General features: G+C 42.8%; 1 protein-coding gene across 4 annotated transcripts in view; it reads right to left on the bottom strand.

The window, feature by feature from the left end:
• The window catches only part of ANKRD52 (ankyrin repeat domain 52), a 119761-nt gene that overhangs the window by 19012 nt on the left and 78657 nt on the right, over positions 1-22092 (bottom strand). For all 4 annotated transcript variants that reach the window (XM_075852152.1, XM_075852150.1, XM_075852151.1 and 1 more), the window contains exons 25-26: positions 4183-4328; positions 2337-2419 (exon numbers count right to left, since the gene is read on the bottom strand). In XM_075852152.1, coding sequence (XP_075708267.1) covers positions 2337-2419; positions 4183-4328 — 229 coding nt within the window. The remainder of the gene's footprint in view (positions 1-2336; positions 2420-4182; positions 4329-22092) is intronic.

Here is a 22092-nt window from a genome sequence, read left to right on the forward strand (position 1 = left end):
TGGGATTAAAATGCCACTAAATGATGCAAAAAAACCCCCAAAGCCAGACATGCCGCGATTCTGGAAAAATGCCACTGACCCAAAAACCGCTAGTCAACATAATGTTTGTAAGGAGTTTTATATTTCCCCATGGACTTCAAGCCAACATCTGGCCGCAGCATTTTTGCCTCAAAAAAACGAGAGGAAAAACACCACTAAAACGTGCCATTTTTTTCTAGACACGCTTTTTAGACTAGCCAAAGGCCTATACAACATCAGATTAAGGGCCGTGGATGCTAATGTGTATGGGTGGCCTGCTAACTGAAAACAAGGAGCCCACATATTTGATTTCAACATGTTTGATTTTTTTGTGCAGTCGGGAGTAAGTCACTGCCATAAGCTTACATTTGGCGGAGAATCCACGTGTTTATGGGGAGGCAATCGGCGATAGTGGCTTGGCCAACAGCTTTCTTGCATGTATAACTAACATTACAGGGTAAGGTTCACATGGCAGAATTTTAGTCCGTATTTGCAAGCCAAAACTATTTCTCTTATACGTTCACTCTCTGTAGGAAAACACAGAACAAAACACCACCGTGTGAATGTGGCCTAAGCTTAAAGGGGTTTTCCCATGAAGGACATTTATGACATATCCACAGGATATGTCATAATGTCAGATAAATGCGGGTCCCACCTATCTCTAGAACAGGGCCCCCTAAACCCCGTTCTAGCTTTTTCTGCTCACACTGACTCCCGGCCACTTCCTGATTGCGTGGTCACGAGTTAACTCGCTGAGATATTTCCGTATCTTCCATAGTAGTGAATGACAGTTACGGAAGCAACGTAGCATGCTAGCTACACTGTTTCCGTAACTACTATCCAGTTCTATGGGAGTTACGCAAACCGCATAGCTCAGCGAGTTACGCTGTTTCCGTTACTCGTGACCACGCAATCAGCAAGTGGCCAGGAGTCAGTGTGAGCACAAAAAGCTAGAATGGGGATTAGGGGGGCCCATTCTAGAGAAAGGTCCGGGTCCCAGAGGTGGGACCCGCATCTATCTGACATATCCTGTGGAAACCCCTTTAATATATTGACTGCACCAAACCTAAGGTATCATGCTCACGACCGTATTTTTGGGTGTCGCAGTTCATCCACATTATTGTGGATCCCTTCTATTCTTTGGCCCCATGAACACAACCGTGATTTACACTGTTAATATGGGGCAAAAAAAATTCAGGATAAGTCCTTGTTGTGAATTCGTGAGTCCAGATGAGACAAGGATGCACAAGAAGTGTTTTTTGCGGTCCGCAATGGACACGTGGTTTTCCGTACCGCAAAACCAATACAGTCGTGTGCATGAGGCCTAACTAAAGCAATAACACTGTATGGACAAAAATAAAACCTCATCATGTAAAAAAATGTTCATCTGACTGCAGTTAGATATTCACACAGGACTGGCTCCGAAGTGCAAACTATAAGTATACTTGGTTTAAACCGACAGGCAGTTCACAGTAAAACAAAGTCCAACGTTAAGTTTACTTCCCCATAATAGAAATCTAGCGCCAAATCAATTAAAAAAGTTCAATGCCGTTTAAAGACAGATTTACACAAAATTGACTAGTAGGTTTCAAAGTCTCTAGACAAGGGTTTCATCACAACAAATTAACTTTTAACTGCTTTGTATTTTTCAGTTGACTGAGGCTATGTTTATAATGGAAGCCATAACGCTGTGACAAATCAGTCATATGGCTGATCTGAACAGCACCCGAATTACCCCATTGACTTATAATCAGGTCCGTTAGGATGCAGTCTAGGTTTCCACCATTTTGACAGCAAGAATAGCACAGCATACTACACTTTACTTGATGTCAAAAGTAACAAATACACCATGGGAACCCTTGACGGGCTGTTCTGACATGTGAACGTAGGAAAACAAAAAGGTAAACTGTCAAATATAAACCTAACTTTTTGCAATGTGATCACCCTAACCACAAGATTTTAGAACAAGTGGCATACACAGAAACAGAATACCTATGTTGTATTTATAATAAAACCCCCTGTACCAACAGCTCAATATCTTGTTACAATGAACCTGCTGATCTATCTAGAGCAGGAAAATCTGAGCCAATTGATACATAGTTTTGTGAGAAACTATTTATTTGAATCCCTACTCAATGATGGACAACCTGTTCTGTATCAATGTATCGCAACGTTGCCTTAGCCTAGTTTTTTTAAAATCTGTTTACCATTAAAGTGAAGGTGAATTTTTCAAGAGAGAAATTCTCCCACCACTGGTAAAGTCTAATTATTAAAGTTCAGCATCCTGCAGGACTAAAATAGGGAAAAAAAACAGGCACCTTGCTGCAGGCTAGATGAAGAGCAGTGTTCTTGTTTATGTCCATCACAGTTAAATCTGCTTTCATGTGAAACAGCAGGAACTCTAGGAGAGGAGAAGGAGGAGTCAGAACAGCAGATTCAAACCTTGTTACATAGTACAGTAAAAAAAAAAAAGACACATGTCCATCAAGTTCAACCAAGGGATGGGAGAAAGGGAAGGGGAAGGGGAAAATGATAGAACTTTGTTTTACCCCGATTGATCCAGAGGAAGGTTTAACCCGAATTGAAAAAAAATTAAAAGAATTCTACACAATGACATAGGAGCTGATATTTTTTCGTTCTAGGAAATTATCTAAGCTTTTTTTAAAGCCATCTACTGTCCCTGCTGTGACCAGCTCCTGCGGTAGACTATTCCACAGATTCACAGTTAAAGAGGCTCTGTCACCACATTATAAGTGGCCTATCTTGTACATAATGTGATCGGCGCTGTAATGTAGGATTACAGCAGTGTTTTTTTTATTTAGAAAAACGATCATTTTTGACAGAGTTCTGACCTATATTAGCTTTATGCTAATGAGTTTCTCAATGGACAACTGGGCGTGTTTTACTATATGACCAAGAGGGAGTTGTACAGAGGAGTGTATGATGCTGACCAATCAGCGTCATACACTTCCCTCCATTCATTTACACAGCCGCTATGTGCAGCCACATAAACACACTATAACATTACTGCAGTGTCCCGACAATGAATATACATTACCTCCAGCCAGGACGTGATGTGTATTAAGAATTCTGACACTTCACTAACACAATCCCGACACCACAGCACAGGAAGCGTAATCTCACGAGATTACGCTGTAAACGGTCATTTCAAACAAGATTATGCTTGCTGTGCTGTAGTGTAGGGATTGTGTTAGCGAAGTGTCAGAATTCTGAATACACATCACGTCCTGGCTGGAGGTAATGTATATTCATTGTCAGGACACTGCAGTAACGTTACAGTGTGTTTATGTGGCTGCACATAGCGATATAGCTATATCGCTATCTGATGTGTAAATGAATGGGGAGAAGTGTATGACGCTGATTGGTCCGCGTCATACACTCCTCTGTACACCGCCCACTTGGCCAAAAAGTAAAACACGCCCAGTTGTCCATTGAGAAACTCATTAGCATAAAGCGAAAATAGGTCATAACTCCGTCAAAAATGATCGTTTTTCGAAATAAAAAAACACCGCTGTAATCTACATTACAGCGCCGATCACATCATGTACAATATAGGCCACTTATAATGTGGTGACCGAGCCTCTTTAAGAAGGCTGGTCACCTCTGGAGATTGAACCTTTTTTTTCTCCAGACGGAGCGAGTGCCCCCTGGTCTTTTGAGGGGATTTTACATGAAATAGGTTTTCACTATATTTCTTGCATGGGCCATTCATATATGTAAGTTAATTATGTTTCCCCTTAGTAGTTTCTTTTCAAGGCTAAATAGTTTTAATGCTTTCCTCATAAATTAGATTCTCCATGCCCCTTATTAGCTTCGTTGCACTTCTTTGTATTTTTTCTAACTGCAGGGCATCCTTTCTATGATCTAGAGCCCAGAACTGAACTGCATATTCTAGAGGAGGCCTCACTAATGCTTTGTGAAGTGCTAATATTATATCCCTGTCCTGCGAGTCCATGCCTCTTAATACACGACAATATCTTGCTGTCCTTAGGAGCTAAAACAGAATAAAATGTCAGTTATCTACAAGTACACCCAGATCCTTCTCAACAAGTGACTCTCCCAGTTTAGATTCCTCTAGGACATATGATGCATGCAAATTGTTGGTACTTTATATGGTTAATAATAAAATAAAATACACTTTACCAACTGCTGCAGTCGTTCCATTTTCTGCTGCTATCATCAGTGGTGTCCGACCGGCCTGGTCAGCGGCATCAACCTCCGCTTGGTGGTGCAGCAGTAGTTGTAAACCATTCATGTTGTCAGCAAAGGCTGAAGCATGAAGAGGCGTTCTAGCCAAACACAAAAGAAGCACACATGAAACTTCAATATATCTTTACCTCTTGCACTACATTTCTCCACCACACAACAAGAATCATGGTCTGTTTGATGGACAAAATCGCTAATTGAAAAAGTGTGGATACCGGTCTGCCTGTAAAGTCGCCCACCAAGTCTTTTTCATTGTGTTAAATATAATTTGTGCAAATTAATCTCTCAAATACAAAAACTTACAAATGCAATTTTTGAGGCAGCTTTGATGCAGTTTCTTGAGCCAAACACAGGAGTAAATCCAAAAAGAAGGAAAGTCTAAAAGGAAAGACTTATATAGGTCTCCTCTCCTATGTATCCACCAGTGTGTGGCTCAAAAAAACCAAAACTGGAATAAAAACAGTGTGTAATTCAAGCGAAAGGGGGTTGTCCAGAAACTGCACCACTCATGTCCTTTGGCGATGTCCGGTATTGCAGCTCAGCACTATTCCCTTGAAGATTTATTAGTATTGAAGCAATACTAGACACAGCCCATGAATAAGGCAGTCCGAAATATTCTTAAATTGAAGTTGTTGTCTCGCTTAAACCACCAAGCCACACTTTTTTTTTTACAAAAATTGAACTCCAGGGGAAGCTGCACCTGCTCACTAATTTCTTCAAATGTAGCAATACATGTGAATGGCTGATTACGTAATACATGGAGTGCGCTGGGTCCTCTAGAGCAGCACTCAACTTAAGCTCATATAGCGGGGTCCGAGCAGGGGACTCCCTCTATGACATCCTTTTGCCCTAATTGGGAATATTGACAGTGTTTGTTTTAATGGGGCCTCTGTAGCGTGAATCAGCCAGAGGTTTTGAGGCCTCAAAACTGCTGACATAGCAATAAAGAGTAGGGCAATGTACACCTACCTTTTGCCTCCATCATGCAAGTTGCACGGCCGTGAAATCAATGTTTAATTCCCCAGCGCCGCGGTCGCAAGTACCACGGAGGCAGGCACTTGATGCAGAAGTGCTCCTGGCTACTTGCTCATGCACACTTTCAGCCCCGTCCCTCTGCTCTGAGTAACGGCTCTAGCAGTCTCCTGATTGGCCGGTAGAGCAGTCACTCCTAGCAGAGTGGTATTTGCGACTGTCAAGCTGCTGGAATCAAACAGCGGTTGCAAAAAGTAGGTTTACAATGCTCTCCCCTGATGCGAAAAGATCCACGCATGGGGTGCCCTACTTCTTGCAAATTTGATGGAATACCCCTGGGTGAAGAGGCCACTCTCCCCGATTCATTTTATTCTCGACTGAGGAAGCCTGCATCCAAGTCGTCCATTCCTAGTATGTGGACCGATGACAGAGCTGGAATATGACACATAGAAAAACCAGAGAGAACTCCCACAGAGCTGATCAACTTCTGGTGCCACCTTGGTGGTTCAGATAGGCATCGGCCATGAAATGGTCAGCCTGGGTAATGACTGGATGACCTTGGATGAGGGGGTTCAATGGGAAAGGGCCAGAATGATTGCGCTCTGTTCCAGAAGGTTGATTTGTAAGGAAGACTCCTCCGTCAACCAAGTGCCCATGACCATCTGGAGGCCAAAAACTGTTCCCCAACCAGACAAACTGGCATCCATTGAGATGACAAGCCTCTGGAGGGGTAAGGAAAGGCCATCCTAACATGATGGCCGGGGAGGTGTCTCACCAGCACAACTCCCGACTAATCCGAGAGGGCATGAGTACCAACACAACCACAGACGTCTGAAACTTATCACAGCTTCTTGGAGGGACGTGGAGTAGAATCGTACATATGGAACCGCCTCCAAGGTCTACTCCATTCTTTCCTGCACCCACATGCAAAAGCAGTTAGAAGAGGAAGTGTTCGAGCAAAGAAGGGCCACCTCTGCCCAAAGGGTCTTGATTTTGTCCTCTGGGAGGTGAACCATCGCAGACTTGGTGTCGAAGTTCATTCCCAGAAACTCCATGTTCTAAGATGGGACCAGAGCGAATTTCTCTTCGTTGATGATCCAGCCTAAATTTTTAACATGTCCATAGTGATGTGGAGACTGTAAAGGTTCTCCTGTGTGAAGGTAGCCTCCACTAGAAGGTCGTCCAGGTAACGGCTGACCGACTGGTGGGAAGCGCCATAAGAGTTGCCAGAACCTATGTGAAGACCAGTTTTTTCCATATAGTTATAGTTATGTCCATATAGTTGAACTTGATGGACATGTGTCTTTTTTCAGCCGTACGAACTATGTAACTATGTTATAGGGATGAGGAGGCAAGCATCTTGATTGTCAATGGATGAGAGGAATTCTCCTTGTTCCAACAATGTGACCACCGACTGCAAGGATTCCATGCAAAGTCTCCAAACATGAAAGAAGCAGATCAACTTCTTTAGATACCGGACTGGACGGCAGGTAAAGAGAACTCTATCTTGTAGCCTGTCAACTGTACCTCCCGATCCCAGGCGTAATCCACATAAGCTAGTCATATCTCCTGAAGGTTAAACTGTTGTCCGCCCCCACTAGGACAGCCAACACGAGTGGGGACAACTTCAGGCTGAGGAGGACTTCTGGGCCTTAGGGCGCTTTTGCAAGGCAGATGGGCTTGACAGAAGGGTGTCTGGGCTTGGAAGAATGGCCAGTCCTGATCTCCGATAAACGAACGTCCCCTTAGAGGAGGAAGTAGGAAGGGACCAAAACCTCTGCCATTAGAGATAATTCTGTAAACAACAGGGTTGGTTCTGCGCAAAAGAGCCCTTGCCACCAGTAACCTCAGAAATAATCACATCCACAGGTTTTTCAAAAAGTCTGCCACCGACAAAGCGAAGGCCAATGAGGGCTTTTTTGAAAGCCTGATTGGATGCCCAAGTTTTCAGCCAAATAGAATGCCAAAAGCATTGAAGTTAAGTCAAGGGAAGCTTCAAAAAGGAACTTTGTAGTATGAATTACCAGAGACGTGAGGTTAGCCATGTTTTGTTATGGCGTACCTTCTAAGATACCATGGTGCATCGGTTTACTCCAAACCAAGGAAGCTTTACTCAACCAGGCAGATGCAAAGGCTGGGCACAGGACAGAACTTGCGGCGAGGAATGCAGGCTTGGTCTGGGATTCCAGCTTCATGTTGAGAGGGTCACTGAGTGATGCTGCATCTGATAGTGGGATGGTGAAGCTCTTAAAGGGAATGTGTTGCCAGAAAAACATGTTTTTTTTTAAAAAAATTAAACATTTAGTGTGTGGGTGATTAAACATTGTTCAAATTTTTTTTTTTTTTTTGCACGAGTCCAGGAAATATTATAAATTATTTCTAATTTATAATACTACCCATTTTTGGTCACTAGATGGAGCTGTTCCCAAAATTGCAGCATTGCAACGTTGGGTTAAAAGCCCTCGCTCTAGTGAGCTCTCAGCATTCCCCCCTCCTTTATCCTGGCTAGTGCCGGGATAAACGAGGGGTTTGAAAGGTTTAACCTCCTACACTGTGTGTCGCCATTTTTTGAGGTAACCCACAGTGTAGTAGGTTTACATACAGTAGTAAACACACACAAACACTAACATACATTGAAATCTCTTACCTGCTCCTGCCGCCGCGGCTCCCTCCGGCCCGTCCGCTCCCTTTGCTGCCGCTGTTCCATGTGCACAAGTCCGGAAGCCGCGACCGGAAGTAGTAATATTACTGTCCGGCCGCGACTTCCGGTCCACAGGAAAATGGCGCCGGACGGCGCCAATTTCGAATAGGACTGTGTGGGAGCGGCGCATGCGCAGTTCCCACACAGACGCCGTACACGGCAGTCAATGGGACGGGAGCCGTTCGCAGTCCCTATGGGACTGTGGCTGCCGTATTCCATGTCTGTGTGTGTCGTTAATCGACACACACAGAAATGGAACAAAAAATGGCAGCCCCCATAGGGAAGAAAAAGTGTAAAAATAAGAAACAGTAAAACACAAACACACAAATGAAAATAAACGTTTATATTAAGGCACTAACATCTTTAACATATAAAAAAATTATTTGTGATGACACTGTTCCTTTAAACAGCCATGAGATGTGTGAATTCAAAGAAGCAGAAATAGACTATTAGAGATCACGCCCTCCTGAAAGCTTTAATGCGTTTTGTAACAGCCATGTCCGGAGGATTCCATTCTTTGTACAAAATCTCCTCAAACTCGTTATGGTTTTAAAAAAAAACAAAAAAAAAAAAAAACGACTTTGGCACCGTGGGCACTGTAATGCTTGAAAGGTGTCCCTGACAGAAGGTATCAATGCCTGCACGGCAGCTGTTAGTTGTGAGTCCTGCTCAGATTTGGAAAACGAATCGGAGGGTAAACTGGAGGAGGGTGACTGATCCTGGTTGGAAGCAGTTTCTCTGTTGATGACTAACAGGGAACCTGATAGAATAATTTATGTTCTTATCAAGGAAGAGTCAAGAAGTCACCTGAATAGGGATGCTGCGCGTCTCTATTCTTATTGATAAGGAGACATTATAGAAAAATGTCTGCCTCCATCCTGAATGACAGAGGTTTTGTACATATTCTGAGAACATGTCCGGACTAGTTCTTATTACATTTTGCTTCATATATCACAATTGACAACTAATTAGAAGTTAAACCTTTTTCTGGAAACTCTAAATCTTTTTAGGAATTCAGCTACCCACTCCTCATATATAATATCAGTTATCTTAACAATAAAACATTAGACATTTTGTTAGTCAAGGCTTTACAGATAGTTTTAGTCTTCATTAGATAAAGTAATCATAAATGTAAAACTTTTCTAACAGAACCCGTGGAGGAAGCCTGAAGAGGAGTGAGACTTGTCCCCTGGTGGACTGTGTGGTATCCATGATTGGAAACAAATGGGTCAGGAACAGCACCAGATCTATTAGTGTAATCAAATTCAGCTTGACATGCAAGTCTGTCCCATTGGGTTAGCGGTTACCCAAGCAATGAATACAGTAGAAAAATGTATTCTTCTATGCAAATAACACCTAGCTTTGGTATCCATGGGAGAGGAAGCAGGGGAATTAAGTACGGCTGCTATCTGGGAAGGAAAATGGACCAAAGACTCAACTAAGGTTTAGGAGAGTATTGAAAAGTCACCTAAAGGTTCATTCAGGGGGTGTCACATTCTGGGGTGGAGAAGTTACATCATGGGGGAGGGTCCTCTGAGGGACACTGTTGGCAGAATGGGGAAGACTGGCCACATGTAAACTTTTTATTGCACCTGGCACAAATATAGTATGTAACGAAGGCCGCCTATACCGACTACCTGGTGGGATCCTCCTGGGAAGAAGACATGTTACTAGGGAGGCGGAACAGAGACAAGACTAATAACAGAGACAACTAACGGTGTCTAAGGGAAGTGAAGCACTGGGGAAGAGGAGGGGGAAAAAAAAAAAGCTAACAAATGTGACCTCCTACTAAAAAAATAAAATAAAAAAAATGAACAAATCCGCACTACGGCTGGCTTACCAAGACCCCTGTTGCGGAGTACCACTTGTTAGAAGAAAAATAAATGGATTAGCCCGCTGGATATGCCCGGTTTCTGAGAAGAGAACTAGGGCCTGGAGCGAAGGCAAAACACAAATGCTCCTAAGATGGCGCCGGCACCCGGAGTGAGGCTAGCAATGGCACATTAATGTGAGCACCACCCCTCCAAAAGTCTGTGGTTTTCGAGTATCCACCCCATTTAAGGGGAAACTCCCTCCAGGCAGACTATGTAGTGGTGGAGGAAGCCAATAAACTCTTTAGAGAGTCATGATACCAGAAGAATGAGTGCCAGAAAACGTGGCCTAGTCTTCAGGAGTAGCAGGAGTATTAGATAAGCAGGCTGTGGCGCTAAAAGGACATCTCTTTGCAGCGTTCTTTCCACCACCGACAAGAAAAGTAAAGCCTAAAGAGTGCAGTGAAAGAGTACTGGGAAGAAATTTCCCAGAGGAAAAAATGGTGTAAGCATGCCCCCGACAAAAAGGTCCGCAGTGCCATAGATCAATACAATACAGCCCTACATAGATAGGGCATCCATGTATAGAACAAAATCACGTTTCTATTTCTTGATTGGGGAAGAGGGGGAAGTGTGTTTCATTCCCACCCTTTAGAGGCTTCGGGTGTGCGCAGGGTCACCCCTTCAGTAACCTCAAACATATAGTGGAGTTACAAGTAATCTGTGGATGCAGAAAAGTAGGTAAGCTGACCGATTGAGGGAAACTCAGTGCAAAGAACTACCTGGCTTCTCTGCACCCGTATAGAGTTGACTAGGCTGGTGACCCACCTGCCGCGAAGGAGAAAAAACAAATAAAGAAAACTAAAAATAGAAGCAGACCTGATATTAGGTCATCTTTCCCTCCTACAGACACTAGGCTAAAAACTAATTAAGCCAGTGTCTGTGAGAAGGGTATGGCCTGCCTGGGTGGAGCCAATACTTTTCCTACCTAGTGTCATTCTCCCAGTGGCAAGGGCGTATACCGATGGTGCTGTGTCCCCAATGATATTAAAATGAGAAAAAATGATTAAATTTGAAAACCTGCAAAAAAAAAAAGTTTACATTTGTACATTTAAACCTCCACTTTGCCTTAAATCCCTTAAAACACCTTAGAGAACCTTTCACCTCCCCATACATGTCCAGCTGAGTGCAGCATGTAATGGGCAGGGCTGCACAAACACTGGGGCACTTTACATTTTTTTTTCTACCTTCCTCCGTTATTTAGATATCGGTGCCGTTATATTTGGCGCCCGATATTTAAATAAGCCCCTGAACTGTCAAAGGGACGTGTACTGGCAAGGGGGCATGTTACTATGGCTGTGACACTGTCCAATCAGATCTGGAGTGTTACAGCAAGAGCGGGAATAGAGGAGAGTGTGCGCTCGCTCTCATTCTCCAGCTTTCAAGACCAGTCTTCAGCCGAACTGGCAAGGGGGCGTGTCACTGCTTACGGACAGTATAAGAGCTGTGGAGAGGAGAGAGCGCATGCGCGCTCTCATCTCTTCAGCTCTTGCGAGAGATCAATCTTGTACTTTGTCTGCCGAACTGGCAAGGGGGCGTGTCTCTGCTACGGACAGTGTAAGCGCTCCCCAGTCCTTACACTGTCCGTAGCAGTGACACGCCCCCTTGCCAGTTCGGCAGAAGACTGATCTAGAAAGCTGAAGAGTGAGTGCGTGTGTGCATACTCCCTCCTCTATCCTCGCTTATGCTGTATCTGATTGGACAGTGTCACAGCCATAGTAACACGCCCCCTTGCCAGTACACGCCCCTTTGACAGTTCAGGGGGTTATTTAAATATCGGGTGCCAAATATAACGACACCGATATCTAAATAACTGAGCAGGGTAGAATTTTTTTTTTTTTTTTAAAGTGTCCCAGGGTTTGTGCAGCCCTGCCCATTACATGCTGCACATGTATGGGGAGGAGAAAGGTTCTAATTTAAGGTCCTGTTCACACAGATTTTTGGTGCATTTTTTGACGTGGAAACTGCGCCAAAAAACGGTCGAATACGCCTCCCATTGATTTCTTAAGGCGGAGGCGTTTTTCCCCATCATGCCCTATCCTCAGGCGTTTCCGTCTCTGACCTCCCATTGACATCAATGGGAGGCAGAGAAAGCGGTTTTCACAGAGTTTTTTGCCCGTGGCACTCAATGGCTGCGGCAGAAAAACACAGCGAAAAACGTGACAAAGAGTGCAGGCAGGTCAAAATCTGTCTCAAAATCCCTGAAGGAATTTTGAAGCAGATTTTTCCGCCTGTAAAAAAAACAAAGACTTAGTGTGAGGGTAGTATGAGTAACCCTTAGTTACTAAGGGTTAAGAAACTTCCAAAATGCTGTTTTGAATACGTTGAGGGGGTAGTGTATAAAATGGGGTGATTTTTTAGGGTTTTTTTAATATATAAGGCCCCTCAAAGCCATTTCTAAAATGAAGTGGTACTTATAAAAATATGTTTTGCTAATTATGTTGAAAATTTGAAAAACTGCTAGTGAACTTACAATGTCCTAAAAAAACAAAAACTACATTAAATAAAGAAAAAACATGGCAAACGTTTTATAAGCAGAGGATTACAAATTTAGGAAAATGGTAATTTTCTTTAAAAAAAAAATTCTCTAAATAGAGTTAAAAAAATTTACACTAACAAAGTACAATGGGTCACAAAAACAATCTCAGTCACTTGGATAAGTAATTTTTATTTGAAAAATTAATTTGCTGAAACGGGACAACCCCTTTAACCCCTTCAGGACCAAGCTCATTTTGGCCTTCAGGACCAGACCCATTTTTTTCAAATCTGACATATTTCACTTTATGTGGTAATAACTCCGGAATGCTTTTACCTCTCCAAAGCGATTCTGAGATTGTTTTCTCGTGACACATTGGACTTTATGATAGTGGAAAAATGTGGTCGATAAATTCAATATTTACCAGTGAAAAACACCAAAATTTTGTGAATTGCAAAAATTTGAATTTTTCTAAATGTAAATGTATCTGCTTGTAAGACAGATCGTAATACCACACAAAATTGTTGCTAATTAACATCCCCCACATTAGATTGGCATCGTTTTTTGAACGTCCTTTTATTTTTCTATGACGTCACAAGGCTTAGAACTTCAGCAGCAATTTCTCACATTTTCAAGAAAATATTTCAAAAGGCTATTTTTACAGGGGCCAGTTCAGTTGTGAAGAGGCTTTTAGGGCCTTATTTATTAGAAACCGCCAAAAAGTCACCCCATTTTAACCCCTTCCCTCTTTAGCCACTTTTGACCTTCCTGACCGAGCCTCATTTTTCAAATCTGACATCTGTCACTTTATGTGGTAATAACTCCGGAATGCTTTCACCTATCCAAGCGATTCTGAGATTGTTTTCTCGTGACACATTGGACTTTATGTTACTGGCAAAATTTGCTCGATATGTTCAGCATTTAATTGTGAAAAACACCAAAATTTAGCGAAAAATTGCAAAAATTAGCATTTTTCTCAATTTAAATGTATCTGCTTGTAAGACAGGCAGTTATACCACACAAAATTGTTTCTAATTAACATCACCCATATGTCTACTTTAGATTGGCATCGTTTTTTGAACATCCTTTTATTTTTCTATGACCTCACAAGGCTTAGAACTTTAGCAGCAATTTCTCACATTTTCAAGAAAATTTCAAGAGGCCATTTTTACAGGGGCCAGTTCAGTTGTGAAGTGGCTTTGAGGGCCTTATATATTAGAAACCCCCAAAAAGTCACCCCATTTTAAAAACTTCACCCCTCAAAGTATTCAAAACAGCATTTAGAAAATGTCTTAACCCTTTACACATGTCACAGGAATTAAAGCAATGTAGAGGTGAATTTTACAAATTTCATATTTTTTTGCAGAAATAAATTTTTAGTACAATTTTTTTTATAACACAGAAGGTTTTACCAGAGAAATGCAACTCAATATTTGTTGCCCAGTTTCTGCAGTTTTAGGAAATATCCCACATGTGGCCGTAGCGTGCTACTGGACTGAAGCACCGGCCTCAGAAGCAAAGGAGCACCTGGTGGATTTTGGGGCCTTATTTTTGTTAGAATAAATTTTAGGCACCATGTCAGGTTTGAAGGGCTCTTGCGGTGCCAAAACAGTCAAAATCCCCCAAAAGTGACCCCATCTGGGAAACTACACACCTCAAGGAAATTATCTAGGGGTACAGTGAGCATTTTGACCGCACAGCTTTTTTACAGAAATTATTAGAAGTAGGCCGTGAAAATTAAAATCAACATTTCTTCAAAGAAAATGTAGGTTTAGCGATTTTTTTTCTCATTTTCACAAAGACTAAAGGAGAAAAAGCACCGTAAAATTTGTAAACCAATCTCTCCCGAGTAAAACAATACCCCACATGTGGTAATAACCGGTTGTTTGGAGACACGGCGAGGCTGAGAAGGGAAAGAGCGCTATTTGGCTTTTGGAGCTCAAGTTTAGCAGGAATGGTTTGTGGAGGCCATGTCACATTTACAAAGCCCCTGAGGGGACAAAACAGTGGAAACCCCCCACAAGTGACCCCATTTCGGAAACTACGCCCATTGAGGAAATTATCTAGGGGTATAGTGAGCGTTTTGACCCAACAGGTTTTTTGCATAAATTATTGGAAATAGGCCCTGAAAATGACAATCTAAATTTTTTCAAAGAAAATGTAGGTTTAGCTAATTTTTTCTCATTTCCACAAGGACTGAAGGAGAAAAAGCACCGTAAAATTTGTAAACCAATCTCTCCCGAGTAAAACAATGCCCCACATGTGGTAATAAACGGTTGTTTGGAGACACGGCAGGGCTGAGAAGGGAAAGAGCGCTATTTGGCTTTTGGAGCTCAAGTTTAGCAGGAATGGTTTACGGAGGCCATGTCACATTTACGAAGTCCCTGAGGAGACAAAACAGTGGAAACCCCCCCACAAGTGACCCCATTTTGGAGACTACACCCATTGAGGAAATTATCTAGGGGTATAGTGAGCTTTTTGACCCCACATGTTTTTTGCAGAAATTATTGGAAGTAGGCCCTGAAAATAAAAATCAACATTTTTTCAAAGAAAATGTAGGTTTAGCTTATTTTTACTCATTTCCACAAGGACTGAAGGAGAAAAAGCACCACAAAATTTGTAAAGCAATTTCTCCCGAGTAAAACAATACCCCACGTGTGGTAATAAACGGCTGTTTGGAGACACGGCTTGGCTTAGAAGGGAAAGAGCGCTATTTGGCTTTTGGAGATCACATTGAGCAGGAATGGTTTGCGGCGGCCATGTCACATTTGCAAAGCCCCTGAGGGGAAAAAACAATGAAAACGCCCAAAAAGTGACACCATTTAGGAAACTACACCTCTTGAGGAATTCATCTAGGGGTGTAGTGAGCATTTTGACCCCACAGATGTTTCATAGAATTTATTAGAATTGGGCAGTGAAAATAAAAACAATCCTTTTTCTTCAATAAGACGTAGCTTTAGCGCAATTTTTTTCATTTTCGCAACAAATAAAGGAAAAAAAAGAACCCAACATTTGTAAAGCAATTTCTACCGAGTACGGCAATACCCCATATGTGGTCATAAACTGCTGTTTGGGCACACGGCAGGGCTCAGAAGGGAAGGACCGCCATTTGGAGTGCAGATGTTTCTGGATTGGTTTCTGGGCGCCTGTGGGCCCAAAACAGTGGAAACCCCCCAGAAGTGACCCCATTTTGGAAACTACACCCCTCAATGCTTTTACCTAGGGGTGTAGTGAGCATGTTAACCCTGCAGGTGTTTTGTAGAAATTAGTGTGAACTCGATGTTGCAGAGTGAAAATGGGATTTTTTCCACAGATATGTGGACAATATGTGGTGCCCAGCTTGTGCCACCATAACGAGACAGCTCTCTAATTATTATGCTGGGTTTCCTGGTTTTAGAAACACCCTACATGTGGCCCTAATCTCTTGCCTGGACAGTCGACCAGGCTCAGGAGTGAAAGCGTACCATGTAAAATTGAGGCCTAATTTGGCGATTTACAAAGTATTGGTTCACAACTGCAGAGGCTCAGATGTGAAATAATAAAAATAAACCCCTGGGAAGTGACCCCACTATGGAAACTGCACCCCTCAAGGCATTTATTAAGGGGTGTAGTGAGCATTTTCACCCCACAGATCTTTTCCATAAATGAATGCGCTGTGGATGGTGCAAATTAAAAATTTATATTTTTCCCTAGATATGCCATTCAGTGGCAAATATGTCGTGCCCAGCATATGCCACTGGAGACACACACCCCAAAAATTGCTAAAAGGGTTCTCCCGGGTATGACGATGCCATATATGTGGAAGGAAACTGCTGTTTGGGCACGCTGTAGGGTTCAGATGGGAGGAAATGCCATTTGGCTTTTGGAGCGTGGATTTTGCTTGGTAGTAGTTTTGTTTGGAGTCTTACTGGTGTTTCCGTTTATAATGTAGGGCATATGTAAGCCGGGCGGAGTATATAAGGGGCATAGTCAGGTGGTATAATAACGGGGTAAAAAAAAACAATAAAATAATCCATAGATGTGTGTTACGCTGTGAAGCAATCCTTTCTGCACAGGCCGGTGTCGCACTGATAAATGGTGTCATTTCTTATCCCCCTTTTGGTCCACACTCCGCGCCTTTGTAGTTTGGGGAATTTTGCTGGGAAGTGTTGTCCTGGTATAATACGGGCACCGTCGCTTCCAGCGGATATGTTTGGGCCCTCCCTTTCCTGGTTCCCTAATTTTAGGTCCTTGAAAAATCGCCTCTTCAAACAGAAGAAATGTTCCCCTCGGGCACAACTGCATATTTTTTTATTTCCTGACTTATTGGAGCCATAACTAATTTTATTTTTCATAGACGTAGCGGTATGAGGGCTGGTTTGTTGCGGGACTAGCTGTAGTTATTATTGGTACCATTTTGGGGTACATGTGACTTTTTGATCACCTTTTATCCTATTTTTTGGGATGCCAGGTAAACAAAAAAACGCAATTCTGGCACAGCTTTTTTCGGGTTTTTTTTATACAGCGTTCACCATGCGTTATAAATTACATGTTAACTTTATTCTGCGGGTCAGTACGATTCCGGCGATACCTAATTTATAGAACTTTTTCATGTTTTACAACTTTTTTGCACAATAAAATTACTTTTGTAAAAAGAATGTATTTTTTCTGTCGCCAAGTTGTGAGAACCATAACTTTTTAATTTTTTTGTCGACGGAGGTGTATGAGGGCTTGTTTTTTGCGGGACGAGCTATAGTTTTTATAGGTACCATTTTTGGATACGTGCGACTTTTTGATCACTTTTTATTCTAATATTTGTAGGGCAAAGTGACCAAAAAACAGAAACTCTGGTAACGTTTTTTACGCTGTTCACCGCGTGCAATAAATAATATAATATTTTGATACCTCCGGTCGTTACGGTCGTGGCGATACCAAATACATATGGTTTATTATTATTTTTCAATAATAAAGGACTTGATAAGAGTAAAAGGGGGATTGTGTTTTATTTGATTACTTGAAACTTTTACTGTTTTCAAACTTTTATTTTGTGCACTTTTTTTTACACTTTTTTATACTTTTTTTACACTTTTTCTCAAGTCCCACTAGGGGACTTGAAGTTCCAACGGTCAGATTTTTTTTTTTCTAATACATTGCACTACCTATGTAGTGCAATGTATTAGATCTGTCAGTCATTCACTGACAGCAAGCCGATTAGGCTTCGCCTCCCGGCGGGGCCTAAATCGGCTTCCGTAATGGCAGAGCAGGAGACCATTGTGTCTCCTGTTGCCATAACAGCAGTCGCCAGTCCCGATTGCCTGTCAGGGCTGGCGATCTGCTAGTAACCGCTACGATGCAGCAATCGCTTTCGATTGCTGCATCGAAGGGGTTAATGGCAGGGATCGGAGCTAGCTCCGGTTCCTGCCGTTACAGGTGGATGTCAGCTGTACAGTACAGCTGACTTCCACCGCTGATGACGCCGGATCAGCTCCTGACCCGGCGCCATCTTGCCGACAGCTACGGAAGCCGATCAGGCTCCGCCGCCGGGCGGATCTTGACCGGCTTCGGTGCTAGGCAGACCGGGAGGCCAGTATTAGGCCTCCGGTTGCCATTGCAGCCACCGGAACCCCGGCAATTTCATTACTGGGGTTCCGATGAGCTGCAAACACCTTAAGTGCAGCGATCGCGTTTGAGCGCTGCACTTAAGGGGTTAATGGCGGGGATCGAAGCTAATTTCGGTCCCCGCCGTTACAGTCGGATGTCAGCTGTAAGATACAGCTGAGATCCGGTGATGATGGGACCGGCTCAGCTTCTGAGCCGGTCCCAAACATTTGGCGTACATGTACGGCAAGATGCGGGAAGTCAGTACTTTCCATGACGTACATGTACGGCAAATGTCGGGAAGGGGTTAAAATCTTCACCCCTCAAAGTATTCAAAACAGCATTTAAAAAGTTTCTTAACTCTTTAAACGTTTCACAGGAATTAAAGCAAAGTAGAGGTGAAATTTACAAAATGTCATTTTTTGTTGTTGCAGAAATTCATTTTTAATCAATTTTTTTTGTAACACAGAAGTTTTTACCAGAGAAACACAACTCAATATTTATTGCCCAGATTCTGCAGTTTTTAGAAATATCCCACATGTGGCCCTGGTGTGGTAATGGACTGAAGCACCGGCCTCAGAAGCAAAGGAGCACCTAGAGGATTTTGGGCCTCCTTTTTATTAGAAAATATTTTAGGCACCATGTCAGGTTTCAAGGGCTCTTTCGGTGCCAAAACAGTGGAAATCCACCAAAAGTGACCCCATTTTGGAAACTACACCCCTTCAGGAAATTATCTAGGGGTATAGTGAGCATTTTGACCCCGCAGGTTTTTTGCAGAAATTATTGGAAGTAGGCTGTGAAAATGAAAATCTACATTCTTTCAAAGAAAATGTAGGTTTAGCTAATTTTTTCTAATTTCCACAAGGACTAAAGGAGAAAAAGCACCACAACGAGTAAAACAATACCCCACATGTGGAAATAAATGGCTGTTTGGACACACGGCAGGGCTTAGAAGGGAAAGAGCGCTATTTGGCTTTTGGAGCTCAAATTTAGCAGGAATGGTTTGCGGAGGCCATGTCGCATTTGCAAAGCCCCTAAGGGACCAAAGCAGTGAAACCGCCAAAAAAGTGACTCCATTGAGAAAACTACACCCCTTGAGGAATCCATCTAGGGGTGTAGTGAGCATTTTGTCCCCACAGGTGTTTCATAGATTTTATTAGAATTGGGCAGTGAAAATAAAAAAAATCCTTTTTCTTCAATAAGACGTAGCTTTAGCTCCAAATTTTAAATTTTCTCAACAAATAAAGGAAAAAAAGAACCCCAACGTTTGTAAAGCAACTTCTCTTGAGTACGGCAATACCCCACACGTGGTCATAAACTGCTGTTTGGGCACACGGCAGGGCTCAGAAGGGAAGGAGTGCCATTTGCTTTTGGTGTACAGATTTTGCTGCATTTGGTTTCTGGTCGCTATGTTGCATTTGCAAAGTCTCTGTGGGACCAAAACAGTGGATCCCCCCCAGAAGTGACCCCATTTTGGAAACACCCTCAAGGTATTCACCTAGGGGTGTAGTGAGCATGTTAACCCAACTGGTGTTTTGCAGAAATTCGTGTGCACACGATGTGGGAGAGTGAAAATGGGAATTTTTCCTTAGATATGCCAATATGTGGTGCCCAGCTTGTGCCACCATAACAAGACAGCTCTCAATTATTATGCGGTGTTTCCCCGTTTTAGAATCACCCTACATGTGGCCCTAATCTTTTGCCTGGACATTCGACAGGGCTCAGGAGTACCATGTAAAATTGAGGCCTAATTTGGCGACATATAAAGTATTGGTTCACAATTGCAGAGACTTTGATGTGAAATAATAAAAGAAACCCCTGAGAAGTGAACCCATTTTGCAAACTGCACCGCTCAAGGCATTTATTAAGGGGTGTAGTGAGCATTTTCACCCCACGTGTCTTTTCCATAAATGATTGCGCTGCGGAAGGTACAAATTAAAATTTTTCCCTAGATATGCCAATTCAGTGTCAAATATGTCGTGCCCAGCTTGTGCCACTGGGGACACACACCCCAAAAATTGTTAAAAGGGTACTCCCGGGTGTGGCGATGCCAAATATGTGGAAGTAAACTGCTGTTTGGGCACACTGTAGGGATCAGATGGGTGGGAGCGCCATTTGGCTTTTGGAGCGTGGAATTTGCTTGGTAATAGTTTTGTTTGAGTATTGCTGGTGTTTCCATTTATAATGTGGGGGTACATGTGAGCTCGGCAGAGTACATCAGGGGCATAGTCAGGTGGTATAATAATAAGGTAAAAAAAATAATAAAATGATCCATAGATGTGTGTTACGCTGTGACGCTGTTGCACTGATAAATGGCCTTCCTTATCCCCCTTTTGGTCCACACTCCGCACCTTTGCAGTTTGGCGAATTTTGCTGGGAAGTGTTGTCCTGGTATAATACGGGCGCCCTCGCTTCCAGCAGATATGTTTGGGCCCTCCCCTTCCTGGTTCTCTAATTTTAGTGCCTTGATACATCGCCTTTTGAAACAGAAGAAATGTTCCCCTCGGGCTGCACAACTGGATATTTTTCTTTCCTGAATTATTGGAGCCTTAACTTATTTTATTTTTTCATAGACGTAGTGGTATGAGGGCTCTTTTTTTACGGGACAAGCTGTAGCTTTTATTGGTACCATATTGGGGTACATGCGACTTTTTGATCACTTGTTATCCTTTTTTTGGGAGGCAAGTTGACAAAAAATCAGCAATTCTGCCATAGTTTTTTTTTATACAGCGTTCACCATGCGTTATAAACTACATGTTACCTTTATTCTGTGGGTCAGTACGATTCCGGCGATACCTAATTTATAGAACTTTTTGCACAATAAAATTACTTTTGGAAAGAGAATGTATTTTTTCTGTCGCAATGTTGTGAGAGCCATAACTTTTACATTTTTTGGTCTATGGAGCTGTGTGAGGGCTTGTTTTTTGCGAGACGAGGTATAGATTTTATAGCTACCATTTTTGGATACATGCGACTTTTTGATCACTTTTTATTTCAATTTTTGGAAGACCGTGACCAAAAAAACAGTAATTATGGCAGTGTTTTTGAGGTTTTTTTTTTTTACGGCGTTCACTGCGCTGGATAAATAACATAATATTTTTATAGTTTAGGTCGTTACGGTCGCAGCGATACCAAATATGTATGGCTTTATTATTTTTTTCAATAATAAATTACTTGATAAGTGGAAAAGGGCGATTGTGTTTTATTTTATTACTTGAAACTTTTATTGTATGTTTTACAACTTTTATTTTTACTTTTTTTTACACTTTTATTTAGTCCCAGTAGGGGACTTGAAGGTCCAACTGTTTGTTTGATGTTCTAATACATTGCACTACCTATGTAGTGCAATGTATAGGAACTGTCAGTTGTTCACTGACAGCAAGCCGATCAGGCTCCGCCTCTGGGCGGGGCCTAATCAGCTTACGTAATGGCAGACAGGAGTCCATTGTTAGGGCTCCTGTTGGCATAGTAACAGTCGCCAGCCTTGCCATCGCATGGCAAGGCTGCCGATTTGCTACAAACCTCTAGGATGCAGCGATCACAATGGATCGCTGCATCGAAGGGGTTAAAGCCAGGAATCGGAGCTAGCTCCGGTTCCTGGCGATAGATCGGGGTGTCCGCTGTAACATACAGCAGACACCCACTGCTGATGATGCCGGCTCAGCTTCTGAGTCGGAAGCTGAGCCGTCATCTTGCCGATGGTACCGGAAGCCTCCTGGGCCCCGCCGCCGACGGGGCATAGGAGGATTCCGTTACTGGCAGACCGGGAGGTAAGCATTAGCCCTCCGATCGCCTTTGCAGCCACCGGCAACCCAGCGATCACGTTGCTGGGGCGCCGGTGGCTATAAACTCCTCACATGCTGCGATCTCTATTGAACGCAGCATGTGAGGGGTTAAATCGGTCGGATCGGAGGCTAGCTCCGGTCCTGGCCGATACCTCAGGGTGCCAGCTGTAACATACAGCTGTCATCCGGCGGTGATGTCGCTGGCTCAGCTCCTGAGCCAGCTTCATCTCCATCACGTACAGTAACGTGAAAATGCGGTAAGACACCAGTTTTAATGACGTTACTGTACGTGATCTGGCGGGAAGGGGTTAAGGACGCAACCCCATCTTTCAAAGCTGACCTGTATTTGGTATTCCAAAGCGAATACCAAATACAAGTCACCTTTGAAAGATAGGGTTGCGTCCTTAAAAGGGTTGTCCCGTTTCAGCAAAGAAATTATTATTTATTTTTTTAATTCTACAAAAA

This window comes from Rhinoderma darwinii, chromosome 2 (genome assembly GCF_050947455.1).
Source record: "Rhinoderma darwinii isolate aRhiDar2 chromosome 2, aRhiDar2.hap1, whole genome shotgun sequence".
Lineage (NCBI taxonomy): Eukaryota > Metazoa > Chordata > Amphibia > Anura > Rhinodermatidae > Rhinoderma > Rhinoderma darwinii.